We start from the raw sequence: 14,026 nt of genomic DNA on the forward strand, positions 1-14,026 counted from the left end.
GAAGCATCACTTCCTTTCCTTTTGTTCGTTCTCTCTTGCTTAGTAGTTCTTGTCTGTCCCCTGCTTTCTTGGAGTGACTTGGGGGCGGTGGAGCTAGACGCACATGTTGGAGTTACACAGATATGGGAGCTGAAGAGGAATCCAGGGCTCCAGACCAGGGTGGACTCCTTGGCACTGAGCATGGGATGCCCCAACCCAGCTCCACACTTTGCAGGTTCTGTCTGCGGCCACAATTGTCGCCAAGCACACCTCGGCCCTGTGCAACGCCTGTCGTATCGCCTCATCCAAGACAGCCAACCCAGTGGCCAAGAGGCACTTTGTCCAGTCAGCCAAGGAAGTCGCCAACAGCACTGCCAACCTGGTGAAGACCATCAAGGTAGGTTTCGGAGCTGAGACCTTCATGACCCCTGTGTCACCTGTTGCCGACGGAAAAGATCTTTGCAGGATTTAAGCTCTTTGTCCCCTAAGGCTTGTGTCTAGTGAAGCTTCACTCCTGATTCAAATCACTAAGGAGGAGTCCTTTACTAATGGAGATACTTATCATGAAAAACCAACAGCCTTGGTCTCAGCTAACCTTCTTGGATAATGGGGGAGGGCGTCTCCAAATTCTGTACACGGGAAGCTTAGGGGCAGAAATCGGGAAGAGGTTGGCCGTGAGGCATTTGTTGGCACTATGCTTGAGTAGCAAATACCTTGGGTTTACTCAAACAGTAAGCTAATGTAGGGTGGTTTTGAGCTCATTTGCTGCAGGGAATTTCTGGTACAGGGTCTGCCATTTTTGGTACATCTATCGGGACCTAGAGAGAAGGTGGAGGGGAGAAGGGAATGGGAGATTGTGGGAAGTCACTTTAAAAATTCAGTTTAATCTATCCTTTGATCCCTATTCTGTTTAAAGTTGTTTAAATGCTTGAAATGGAGTACTTGATTTTTAAAATAGAACGCCCCATGTTTCTATCAAGTTCATCTTTGTGTTAAAGGCCATGGACTGGCTGGGGGAGGGGCAGGGGCCCTTGTGAGGAAGGAATTGCAGCGGCTGGCCTATAGTATTTATAGGTGGGTGATAAAGTCACAAATCCTATCTGCCCCGAGCGGGGACCAAGCTGCAGCTGGTAGCTGACCTTGTGGGGAAAAGAACCACAGCTGAACAGCAGACCACAGGCAAAGAGCCCAGGACCTCGCCCCCTACGTCCAAACCTCCAAAGGTGGCTGTTGTGGAAGGTGAGCAACCCCCATAGGAGGTTGGGGAAGCCACTGGAGGCTTAATATTTACTTAAAGATTGTCACATTCATTGAGGGAGGGTCACCTGCCCACCTGTTGTTGGGCAAGCCTGGGAGTAATGGGACTTTCCCCTGTCCTCTCCAGAGGATAGGGTACCACACCCCTCATTTTCCTAGCACTACGCAGAGCCACTTTAATAACGTGGAGAAGTCCATCCACAAGCTGAGCCAGCCAGAAGCAAAGGGGAGAACACACAGCAAGCTGGCGGGGGAGAGCAGGGGGGCACTTAGCCCTGTCAGCAGTTTCTTAGCTGTCTAAACAAAGAGCCTGCGTCAAAGGAAAGCCTGCCTATTTGAAGACAATAATGAGATAGGTTGGAAACAAATTAAAGCCATGACCAGGTGCCCCTGGGATCCGGGCGGCAGCTTACCTTAATTACCATCATAGTTCATAGAAACTAAGAAAGCTTACATTTTTAGCTGCTTGCTTTGTACAAAGCCTGTTTCAAGTGTTTTGTGTGTATTACTCGTCAATTCATGCAAATCCCCTGTGCTTGTCACCCCCATTTTACAATCAGGACACTAGGAGCTAGCAGGTTAAGTGACTTACCCAAGGTGACCCAGCCAGTAAGTGGCAGATGAGAATTGCAGCCCAGGCCCGGAGCCCCTGCTCTTTCCGCTCTCGATCCTGCTCTCGCCCCAGCATCCTGTTCAAATCCAGCCTAACCTGGGAAGAAACACCTTGGTGTGTTTACACTCCTTATGTGCAAATTGGGGGTGGCAGGATGAAAGACAGCAATAGAGTTGAAGGGAGTGACATCATCAGTGGTTGCTGTATGATTAACTGACTTCAGTTGAGCTTGGCCATTTTCTGATCATTAGAAAACAGACTATATTTAGACGGACCACGGGAGGGAAAAAAGGAAGGAAACTGTTCTATAGAAATTCCTGGGAACCTTTCTTTTCTGTCTCCTCCTGGTATTAAGTCCTGACCTACCTCTGTATAAAGCATCTCTGCTAAGATCTCCTGTTCTTTTCAGATTCCCCTCACGGTGTCCAACCCTCTTTGCAATTCCCGGCGGCAAATGAGCTCTTGTGATGGCCTGAAAGATAGGCCTGTGCAGGAACATCAGAGGAGGGTACGGCGGGATCGTTAGGTGGGGAAGACGAAGGCCTCGCCTCTGTGACCTCCCTGGGATCCAGTAGCAGTGCACAAGGAACAGAAATGAACCTAATGCCCCTCAACTGGCTGAAATGTGCTTGGTTTTGCAATTCCCCCTGGGGGGACGGGGCAGGATTGGCCAGGGACAATGAGCCTTGGTTTTAATTTACTCAGAGGAAAATGGTCATGGTCATTTCACTGCAGCGCACCACACTATATACGGAATGTGGATTTCCTATTTTAAGGAAGGGTTAAGAATCCTGTCAGACAGCAAAAAAAAAAAAAAAAAAAAGAAAATTTAATTCCCTAAAAGTTTAAGACAGCTGCCCTGGTAGCTGCATTTTGCTCTGTTTTAGGCCTCCTAGTGCTTCTCTTTTTCTTCTCACCATGACAATGTGGCCAACCCGAAATCCCAGTTGCTGCACCTCTATAGGCACAAAGAAAGGAGGGGGACCCAGCCAGACAGACACTGAAGACCAGGGAACAGACCTTTGTGGTGGGTTGTCAGCACCCCAAGAATGTGTGCCCCCGGGAATCTTAAACTGCTACCAAGGGCGTTCTTTAAAATCCCAAAGCTTGGCTCAGCAAGAATAAATTATCCGCACCCTCCTCCCTGGCAGGTTGCTCTAAATGCCAGACACGTGAGAAGCACACAGACCCCCTCCCCACGGTCGCTTTCTTTCCACTGGTCACCCCACAGAGGTCAGCTGCTTTTCTTTCTTCATTCAGCTCATTACCTAGTCTTAAATCACAGATGTGGAATGGAATGCTGTTTCAAATGTGCAGTCGCTCAGGTTTCGGTGCCAGGCAGAAGTTGTACGACAGCTTTTACTCTTCTGAGAAGTGAAAGCGTGGCCTTGAGTCTGACAGCGGAGTTGAAGATCAGGTTTTGCGATGAAGCATTTCCAGAATGTGCCAAAGATGCCCGGTCAAGCTCTCATTAATCGATGTTGATGTTGTTGCTCATCTTTATGTTTGGATTGGTAAAGTAGGTTGCGTTGTGTTTCGTTTCGTTTTGTTTTCGGAAGAAAAAGGGAAAAACTTCGCAGGTTTCTCTTCCTCCTTATTGCCTTTGTCCAAGGTCAGGAGAGAAGGGAGGCAGGGGTCACAGGCTGTCGTTTGAGGCCTGAGCCTGGATAGCGTGCCAGTCTCTGGGTGTTGGTTTTATCATCTAGAACGTTAGGGATTTGTGATTAAGGTCCCAAATATTTAAGGTCTTAAGGTCCCTCCCAACCCCCTCAAGTCCGTGAATGTTTGATTCCGGTACACGTGCAGAAATTAGGTCTCCCAGACTCCTGTGAGATTTTGCTAAGAGAACATTCAGAGGAGCTGGCCCAGGGGTCAAGAATGTCCTTGTCCCAATGGGGCCTAGGCATTTGGCTCGGTGACTTCACCCCCTTCATTGTTGTGATTGGGGTACTAGACATTCTGTGACATGGAATGTCTACACGAAAACTGTCACGTCTGCTTAAAATTTCACCAGTGAGCAGATTTGCATATTCAGGTTACTTGCGTGGCTCAGCCATCCCCAGAGTGGAAGAGGCATTCAGAAATGACATAATATCTGTGTAAACCATCCTCTCTGACGCTAAGTGCTACCTCCAGCGGAAATAGCTTTTCCTTTTTTTTTTTAATGTTTTATTTATTTTGAGAGAGTCCGAGTGGGGGAGGGGCAGAGGGAGAGTGAGGAGGACAGAGCATCTGAAGAAGCCTGCTCAGCGCTGACAGCTGTGAGCCCAGTGTGGGGCTCCAACGCATGAACCACGAGATCATGACCTGAGCTGCAGTCAGACGCTCAACCAACTGAGCCACTGAGATGCCCCTAGCTTTTCCTTTTCGAAAATGAAAAAAAAAGTGGTTGACGTAGCTTGGCCCACCGTTCCACATTATTCAAGGTCCTGTCCCATGAATAGCAGTGGGCTGCGTGATGTGTGATTTTAGTGCCCAGGCTCAAAAAATATATGTCCTTTCTTCACCTCTTGGTACAGTTTATGAAACTGCACAATTAGAAAACTGCTTCTTGGGATTTACCTCGGCTAATCATCTTTGCATTTTGAATAACAAGTTCAAGTAAAGAAAGGTTGCTGGCTTGATCAGATGTCTGCCTTCCTAATAGGCTGAGACGATTGTGGGAGGTGGAAAAGGGGTGGGGAAAAGTGTGGGGAGGTAAGAACAGGACGCATGAGCATCACTGAGGGGAGGCTTGGCATCTTCCATTGAGCTAGAAGCCACATCATCCCAGCCAGAGGCGGTGGCATTGGCCACTGGTGTGGCTGGGATTTGAGTTCTTTGGCACCGAAGACCGCTTCTGCCATCTGCCTGTTACTCTGCTTGCCTGTGCTGGGGCCACTCCTGCCCGGCTCCTGCTGTGTAATACCCGCCCTGCCTCCCAGCGTATCCTCAGATTGCTCTGAAGGCTGGCGGGGCCTGACTCAAGGCGTCAATGGTGTTGATAGTATAACAAGACGAGAGTAACAAGACACCATGCAGGTCACCGGTGCTAAGTCCACATTGACTGAGCACACGAGTGGCAGTTAGAGCAGAGGCCATATATGTGAGCCGGAGATGTGAGCAAGCACATAGGGTGGCTCTTGGGTCTGGAAGATTGGCAGAATTGGTGAGGTTAGAATAGGGGTCATTGCCTATGGATGAGCAGAGGCAAGGCATGCGTGGTATTAGTAATGATGGTAAATTAGCAGGGCTCACGGGAATTCCTCTGAAAATGTTAGCATGGTGGATGCGTAATTATTGTCCCCAGCAGCCAGGGCTTGATTGGAATGTAGCTGTTATTCAGAAATAGCCTTTATCGCGTACGTGCCTGTCTACTCTTGCCTTCCTGAAAAATAGAAACACTCTCATCTCAGATCTGGTTTGTTTCATAATGCTGATGCCTCTGTTTTTTTTGTGCACTAATTGTCCAAATTGGCTTTTATATATGGCTCATCACAGTTGAATTACAAGTTTAATTGGCCATCTAATGGAGAAATTTACCTTCTTCTACAAGTATAACTGCCTTTTCAAAAGTAACCCTTTGCCTAGAAGAAGGGATACTCTCACTGGATCACAGGCTTTCTAACAGTCTTGTTCTTCAGGAGGTAGGGTCTGGGTTTGGAGAACCTCAAATCCAAGTGTTAACCCTTTGTCAGGCAGCCTGTCACGGATCACAAACTACGTTCCTGAATTCTTCTCACCTGGGCCATTAATCAGCAGTGTGACTGATGAGTCACTGCCACTGTGTTACCTGCTACTATTTTTTTAAAAAAGCTCTTGAAGCATAAGATGGATAGAAAGAAAACACATATCATAGGTACAGAGTTCAGTGAACTTAAGTTGAATACACGTAGGGAGCTATAGCCAGATCAAGACATAGAACGTGGCCAGCCTACAGAAACCCTCTTTGTGCTCCTCAGTCTCATCTGCTGTGAAGGGTCACTTGATTGCTAACACCTTACATTAGTTTAACCTCTTTTGTGCTTGCACAAGTGGAATCATACAGTAAGTACATTTTTGCAGCTAGCCTCTGCAAATATACCTTAGTGAGATTTGCCGATGTTGTTGGAGGTAGTTCTGGTCCGTTCCTTCTCATTGGATTCCGTTTTGCTCATTTCAAAATGGCGGATATAGAACCCCTACCTCCATCATTCTCTCAGGGATATTCAGGTAAAAGTTAGGAAAAGTTGAAAGTGCTATACAATGTAAAGTGTTTTTATAACTTGGGAGGGAATAGACGTAGAGTGAAAATGGAGGGAAAGAGCCCAAGGGTTATAGTCTGAAAAGTGGGGAAGAAAATGGTTCAGCTTGAAGGTCATATGAGTGGGAAATTGATGGACTTTGAGGTCAGGTGCCTTCTGAGCTACATACTAAACTTTATTTCTTATAATTGCTAATTGAGTCCCTCTGCTTGATGGCGTGATCTCTCCAATTACTTATTTAGGAGTTCCCCTAACATTTTCAGTATTCCCATTAAACCACGTTCTTCCAACAGGAGATGATTACAGTGGCCACAAGCGGTTTGTGCATTTCAATGGGCTAATGTCTCTGTGTTTTCTCCCATCAGGCCCTGGATGGGGATTTCTCTGAAGACAACCGCAATAAGTGTCGCATTGCCACCGCACCCTTGATCGAAGCTGTGGAGAACCTGACAGCTTTCGCATCCAACCCTGAGTTTGTCAGCATTCCCGCCCAGATCAGCTCCGAGGTAGGGATCTTAGCAGCAAAGGTAATATTTCAGTCTGTGGCTAGTTTATGTGGCACTCAATGAGCATGAACAGTTAAGAGCTCCAAAAGCCCTGTCTTGTAGGACATTGTTGTTGTTGTCAATGATGATACATGCCCAGAGTTCATGAAACTCAAGGTATGCACATCTTAAGTGGTAATGCCTTAATTTTATGTATTGAGAAAAATCTCTGTGCCTCAGTTTAGGGCTGATTCTTTCTTGGTATGTGCCACCCTCAAAAGTGATATTTAAGGGCAAACATGGACCCAAGTCCACACCATTCAGGCTCTGTGTGAACTAGTCTTCATGGTTTCCTAACCTCTGTGTCACTTTCTGAAGAACCCAGGTAGTGACTTGGGAAAGAAGGGAACTTCCAGGACCCAACTTGTTCACTTAATCTGTGCACCCTGCCCTCTGACCCTTCTGCTGTTTGCTCTCAGGGCTCCCAGGCACAGGAACCGATCCTGGTCTCAGCCAAGACCATGCTGGAGAGCTCATCATACCTCATTCGCACTGCACGCTCACTGGCCATCAACCCCAAAGACCCGCCTACCTGGTCTGTGCTAGCCGGACATTCCCACACCGTGTCTGACTCTATCAAGAGTCTCATCACATCTATCAGGTTGGTTTCTACTCTAGAAATTGCTAGGGGCCTGCATCTGAACAGGGCAGAAAGTAGATAAATCCAATGGGACTTGGGTTTCATAGCAATGTACCTGATCATTATCATCATCTTTTCGTGTATCTCTTTGGGACCAGTGGTAGCACTGGGCACAATAGCTAACTTAAACACTTATTGTATGTCAGATCTGAACATTTTACCTGTATTACCGTATTTCATCATCATAACCTTGAAAGGTAAACACTGCCATTGTCCACATTTTACTGATGAGAGAATTCAGGCAGAAAGGACTTAGGGAGTATTTTCACAGTCACCCCCAGGCCTGATGGTTCTAGTCCCAGGGCTAGCCATTGTACTACATTGTCTATACCTAGGAGCTTAGGCAGAGAACACCACTATGTATTTAGCAGGATTTGAGGTTACCTTATTTGGCTAAAGAGGCAAAAAGAATATTCCAGGTCCCACAGTAACTCTGGACATCTCTGAACTCCTTGGCAATAGAATGAACCTGAAAAATCCCCAGAGTCAATATAACATCTCTAAGTTGGCCACATACCCCATAGCATGGAATGCATCCTTTTCCTTTGGTTATACTTTGTTTTTCGATTGCTTTTGAAATTCAGCACCATGGTTCTCTTAATGCCTCACAAAGTACAATCCACTAAATATTTGAACTCCTACCACAGGATTTTGTAAATAGTATACAACATAGGGAGTATAGTATGTTTACAGTGGAAATCACACTGACCTTTTTATAATACAAAGGTTTTTATTTATAATATTATTTATAGTATTAATTTATAAATATTCACGTAAGCCAGTGAAGTCCAAATTGTTGGATTAGCAGTTGTCTGTCACCAGCCTGAAATGAAGAACAGCATCCTATCCTTCTCACTAGAAACAGAGTTAGCACAGGTGTTAAATTAAGAAATGCATGGGCTATGCAGAGAGGCCTTCCCAAGCAAGAGTCAAGGATTCACTCCTTTTTTTAAAAAATTTTTTAGTGTTTATTTTTGAGAGACAGACAGGGCTTGAGTAGGGGAGGGGTAGAGAGAGGAAGACAGAGACTCTGAGGCAGGCTCCAGGCTCCTAGCTGTCAGCACAGAGCCCGACGTGGAGCTTGAACTCACATACCGAGAGATCATGACCTGAGCCAAAGTCAACGCTTAACTGACTGAGCCACCCAGATGCCCTGAGGATTCGCTCCTTAAATAAAGCAATCAAATGTGGTAGAAGGTAGACAGGGCTCCTGCCCCAGCAGTGTTGCTGCAAGTTGTGCGACTTGAACCCCAAGGAACTATTGGACTTGCCCTGTCTCTTCCAGGGACAAGGCCCCTGGACAGAGAGAGTGTGACTACTCCATCGATGGCATCAACCGGTGCATCCGCGACATTGAGCAGGCCTCGCTGGCAGCTGTCAGCCAGAGCTTGGCCACAAGGGATGACATCTCCGTGGAGGTAGGCCGGGGCTCTGTGGCTGGATCCGAGGCCTCTGGGGATGGGGAGTGGGACCAAACGCATTTTTGATGCTGGCATTTCATCACTGAAGCACCTTCCCCTGGAACGAACCTAGGAAGTTTTTGGATGGTTTGGTGAAGGAACACATGTACTGCTGGAGTGGAAATTACAAATAGGGCTGAAATTTGGGGGAAAATGATTAATGTCGGATAAGAGTATATCAGTAAGGTGAGGTGACAATATTCGGTTTAACGCATCAGTAGAGCAGGCCAAAGTAGGTAAATTTGGATGTTTCCCTGTCCTGTGTTATCAATGTACTTCTTAACTACCAGGCATATTTAGCATTAAACTCTACACATGTGGTCCTTTTAGAGATCAAGGATTCTGCCCTCAGTTACCCATTATCCCATTGTTGGGATCCTTCTGCCTTTTTTGTGTGTGTATAGCTTTTGTGCTCGTTTCTATTATTTCCTTTATGCCTGCAATTTTTTTTTTTTAATTTAAATTCAAGTTAGTTAACATATAGTGTAGTCTTGGCTTCGGGAATAGAACCCGGTGATTGATCGCTGGGCTTGAAAAAAGCATAGAGGACAGCAGAGAATCTATTGCTACAGAGATCAAGGGACTAAGAAATAGTCATGAGGAGCTAAAAAATGCTATAAATGAGGGGCAAAATAAAATGAAGGTGGCCATAGCACGGATTGAAGAGGCAGAGGAGAGAATAGGTGAATTAGAAGATAAAATGATGGAAAAAGAGGAAGCTGAGAAAAAGAGACATAAAAAAGGAGTATGAGGGGAGAATTAGAGAACTAAGTGATGCAATCAAATAGAACAATATCTGTATCATAGGAATTCCAGAAGAAGAAGAGAGAGAGAAAGGGGCTGAAGGTGTACTTGAACAAATCATAGCTGAGAACTTCCCTGATTTGGGGAAGGAAAAAGGCATTGAAATCCAAGAGGCACAGAGAACTCCCTTCAGACATAACTTGAATCGATCTTCTGCACTACACATCATCGTGAAACTGGCAAAATACAAGGATTAAGAGAAAATTCTGAATGCAGCTAGGGATAAACAGGCTCTAACTTACAAAGGTAGACACATAAGAATAGTAGCAGACCTGCCTCCTGTAACTTGGAAGGCCAGAAAGAAATGGAAGGAAATCTTCAATGTGATGAACAAAAAAAAATATGCAGGCAAGAATCCTTTATCCAGCAAGTCTGTCATTCAGAATAGAAGGAGAGATGAAGGCTTTCCCAAACAAACAAAAACTGAAGGAATTCATCACACTAAACCAGCCCTACAAGAGATCCTAAGGGGGAATTCTGTGAGTGAAATGTTGCAAGGACCACAAAGTACCAGAGACCTCACTGTGAGCATGAAACCTACAGACATCACAGTGACTCTAAACGCCTATCTTTCTATAATAACACTGAATGTAAAAGGACTAAATGCTCCAACCAAAAGACATAGGGTATCAGAATGGATTAAAAAAACAAGACCCATGTATTTGCTGTCTACAAGAGACTCATTTTAGACCAGAGGACACCTTGAGATTGAAAGTGAGGGAATGGAGAACCATCTATCATGCTACTGAAAGTCAAAAGAAAGCTGGAGTAGCCATACTTCTATCAAACTAAACTTTAAATTAAAGGCTGTTACAAGAGATGAAGAAGGGCATTATATCATAATTATAGGGTCTCTCCATCAGGAAGAGCTAACAATTATAAATGTCTATGTGCCAAATACGGGAGCCCCCAAATATATAAAACAATCACAAACATAAACAAGCCTATTGATAAGAATGTGGTAATTGCAGGGGACTTTAATACCCTACTTACAACAATGGATAGATCATCTAGACACAGGATCAATAAAGAAACAAGGGCCCTGAATGATACATTGGTTCAGATGGACTTGACAGATATATTTAGAGCTCTGCATCCCAAAGCAACAGAAGGTACTTTCTTCTCGGGTGCACATGGAACATTCTCCAAGATAGATCACATACTGGGTCACAAAACAGCCCTTCATAAGTATACAAAAATTGAGATCATACCATGCATACTTTTGGACCACAATGCTATAAAGCTTGAAATCAACCACAGGAAAAAGTCTATAAAATCTTCAAAAGCATGGAGGTTAAAGAACACCCTACTATAGAATGAATGGGTCAACCAGGCAATTAGAGAAGAAATTTAAAAATATATGGAAACAAATGAAAATGAAAATACAACAATCCAAACTCTTTGGATGCAGCAAAGGCAGTCCTGAGAGGAAAATACATTCCAATCCAGGCCTATCTCAAGAAACAAGAAAAATCCCAAATACAAAATCTAACAGCACACCTAAAGGAAATAGAAGCAGGATGGCAAAGACACCCCAAACCCAGCAGAAGAAGAGAGATAATAAAGATCAGAGCAGAAATAAACACTATAGAATCTAAAAAAACAGTAGAGCATATCAATGAAACCAAGAGTTGGTTTTTTGAAAAAATAAACAAAATTGATAAACCTTTCACCAGGCTTCTCAAAAAGAAAAGGGAGATGACCCAAATAGATAAAATCATGAATGAAAATGGAATTATTAGAACCAATCCCTCAGAAATACAAGCAATTATCAGGGAATACTATTAAAACTTATATGCCAACAAACTGGACAACCTGGAAGAAATGGACAAATTCCTAAACACCCACACACTCCCAAACTCAAACAGGAAGAAATAGAAAACTTGAACAGATTCATAACAAGCAAAGAAACTGAATCAGTTATCAAAAACCCCCAGCAAATAAGAGTCCAGGACCAGATGGCTTCCCAGGGGAGTTCTACCAGACGTTGAAAGCAGAGATAATACCTATCCTTCTCAAGGTGTTCCAAAAAATAGAAAGGGAAGGAAAACTTCCAGACTCATTCTATGAAGCCAACATTACTTTGATTCCTAAGCCAGACAGAGACCTGGCAAAAAAAGAGAACTATAGGCCAATATCCCTGATGAATATGGATGCAAAAATTCTCAACAAGATACTAGCAAATCAAATTCGACAGCATATAAAAAGAATTATTCACCATGGTCAAGTGGGATTCATTCCTGGGCTGCAGGGCTGGTTCAACATTCGCAAATCAATCAGTGTGATACATCACATTAATAAAAGAAAAGAGCCATATGATCCTGTCAGTGCAGAAAAAGCATTTGACAAAATCCAGCACCCTTTCTTAATAAAAACCCTCAAAAAAGTGGGGATAGAAGGAACATACTTAAACATCATAAAAGCCACTTATGAAAAGCCCACAGCTAGCATCATCCTCAACAGGTAAAAACTGAGAGCTTTCCCCCTGAGATCAGGAACACGACAGGGATGGCCACTCTCACCGCTGTTGTTTAACATAGTGTTGGAAGTGCTGGCATCAGCAATCAGACAACAAAAGGAAATGAAAGCATCAAAATTGGCAAAGATGAAGTCAAGCTTTCACTTTTTGCAGATGGCATGATATTATACATGGAAAATCCGATAGACTCTACCAAAAGTCTGCTAGACCTGATACATGAATTCAGCAAAGTTTCAAGATACAAAATCAATGTATAGAAATCAGTTGCATTCTTATACACTAATAATGAAGCAACAGAAAGACAAAGAAACTGATCCCATTCACAATTGGACCAAGAATCATAAAATACCTAGGAATAAACCTAACCAAAGATGTAAAAGATCTGTATGCTGAAAACTATAGAAAGCTTATGAAGGAAATTGAAGAAGATACAAAGAAATGGAAAAACATTCCGTGCTCATGGATTGGAAGAATAAATATTGTTAAAATGTCAATACTACCCAAAGCTGTCTACACATTCAATGCAATCCCAATCAAAATTGCACCAGCATTCTTCTCGAAGCTAGAACAAGCAATCCTAAAATTTGTATGGAGCCACGAAAGGCCCAAATAACCAAAGTAATATTGAAGAAGAAGACCAAAGCAGGAGGCATCACAATCCCAGACTTTAGCCTCTACTACAAAGCTGTAATCATCAAGACAGCATGGTATTGGCACAAAGACAGACACACAGACTAATGGAATAGAATAGAGACTCCAGAATTGGACCCACAAAAGTATGGCCAACTAATCTTTGACAAAGCAGGAAAGGATATCCAATGGAAAGAAGACAGTCTCTTTAACAAATGGTGCTGGGAGAACTGGATTATCAACATGCAGAAGAATGAAACTAGACCACTTTCTTATACCGTTCACAAAAATAAACTCAAAATGGATGAAGGACCTGAATGTGAGACAGGAAACCATCAAAACCCTAGATGAGAAAGCAGGAAAAAACCTCTCTGACCTCAGCCGCAGCAATTTCTTACTTGACACATCTCCAAAGGCAAGGGAATTAAAAGCAGAAGTGAACTATTGGGACCTCATGAAGATAAAAAGCTTCTGCACTGCAAAGAAACAATCACCAAAACTAAAGGGCAACCAACGGATAGGGAAAAGATATTTGCAAATGACATATCAGACAAAGGGCTATTATCCAAAATCTATAAAGAACTCACCAAACTCCACACCCGAAAAACAAATAATCCAGTGAAGAAATAGGCAGAAAACATAAATAGACACTTCTCTAAAGAAGACATCCAGATGGCCAACAGGCACATGAAAAGATGCACAACGTCGCTCCTCATCAGGGAAATACAAATCAAAACCACACTCAGATACCACCTCACTCCGGTCAGAGTGGCCAAGATGAACAAATCAGGAGACTATAGATGCTGACGAGGATTTGGAGAAACGGGAACCCTCTTGCACTGTTGGTGGCAATGCAAACTGGTGCAGCTGCTCTGGAAAACAGTGTGGAGGTTTCTCAAAAAATTAAAAATAGATCTACCCTATGACCCAGCAATAGCACTGCTAGGAATTTACCCAAGGGATACAGGAGTGCTGATGCACAGGGGCACTTGTACCCCCAATGTTTATAGTAGCGCTTTCAACAACAGCCAAATTATGGAAAGAGCCTAAATGTCCATCAACTGATGATATATTAACTGATGAATGGGTAAAGAAATTGTGGTTTATGGGGCGCCTGGGTGGCGCAGTCGGTTAAGCGTCCGGCTTCAGCCAGGTCACGATCTCGCGGTCCGGGAGTTCGAGCCCCGCGTCAGGCTCTGGGCTGATGGCTCGGAGCCTGGAGCCTGTTTCCGATTCTGTGTCTCCCTCTCTCTCTGCCCCTCCCCCGTTCATGCTCTGTCTCTCTCTGTCCCAAAAATAAATAAAAACGTTGAAAAAAAAATTTTTTTTAAGAAATTGTGGTTTATATACACAATGGAATGGCAATGAGAAGGGATGAAATATGGCCTTTTGTAGC

The 14,026-nt window shown here is 44.0% G+C and overlaps 1 protein-coding gene across 5 annotated transcripts in view; it reads left to right on the forward strand.

The window, feature by feature from the left end:
* TLN2 (talin 2) overlaps nt 1–14,026 on the forward strand; it is a 439,937-nt gene that overhangs the window by 343,334 nt on the left and 82,577 nt on the right. For all 5 annotated transcript variants that reach the window (XM_040492868.1, XM_040492871.1, XM_040492869.1 and 2 more), the window contains 4 exons: nt 215–376; nt 6,438–6,578; nt 7,037–7,218; nt 8,543–8,675. In XM_040492868.1, the coding sequence (XP_040348802.1) occupies nt 215–376; nt 6,438–6,578; nt 7,037–7,218; nt 8,543–8,675 (618 nt within the window). The remainder of the gene's footprint in view (nt 1–214; nt 377–6,437; nt 6,579–7,036; nt 7,219–8,542; nt 8,676–14,026) is intronic.

The sequence above is a fragment of the Herpailurus yagouaroundi genome, unplaced genomic scaffold (assembly GCF_014898765.1).
Source record: "Herpailurus yagouaroundi ecotype Mexico unplaced genomic scaffold, PumYag 184, whole genome shotgun sequence".
Classification (NCBI taxonomy): domain Eukaryota; kingdom Metazoa; phylum Chordata; class Mammalia; order Carnivora; family Felidae; genus Herpailurus; species Herpailurus yagouaroundi.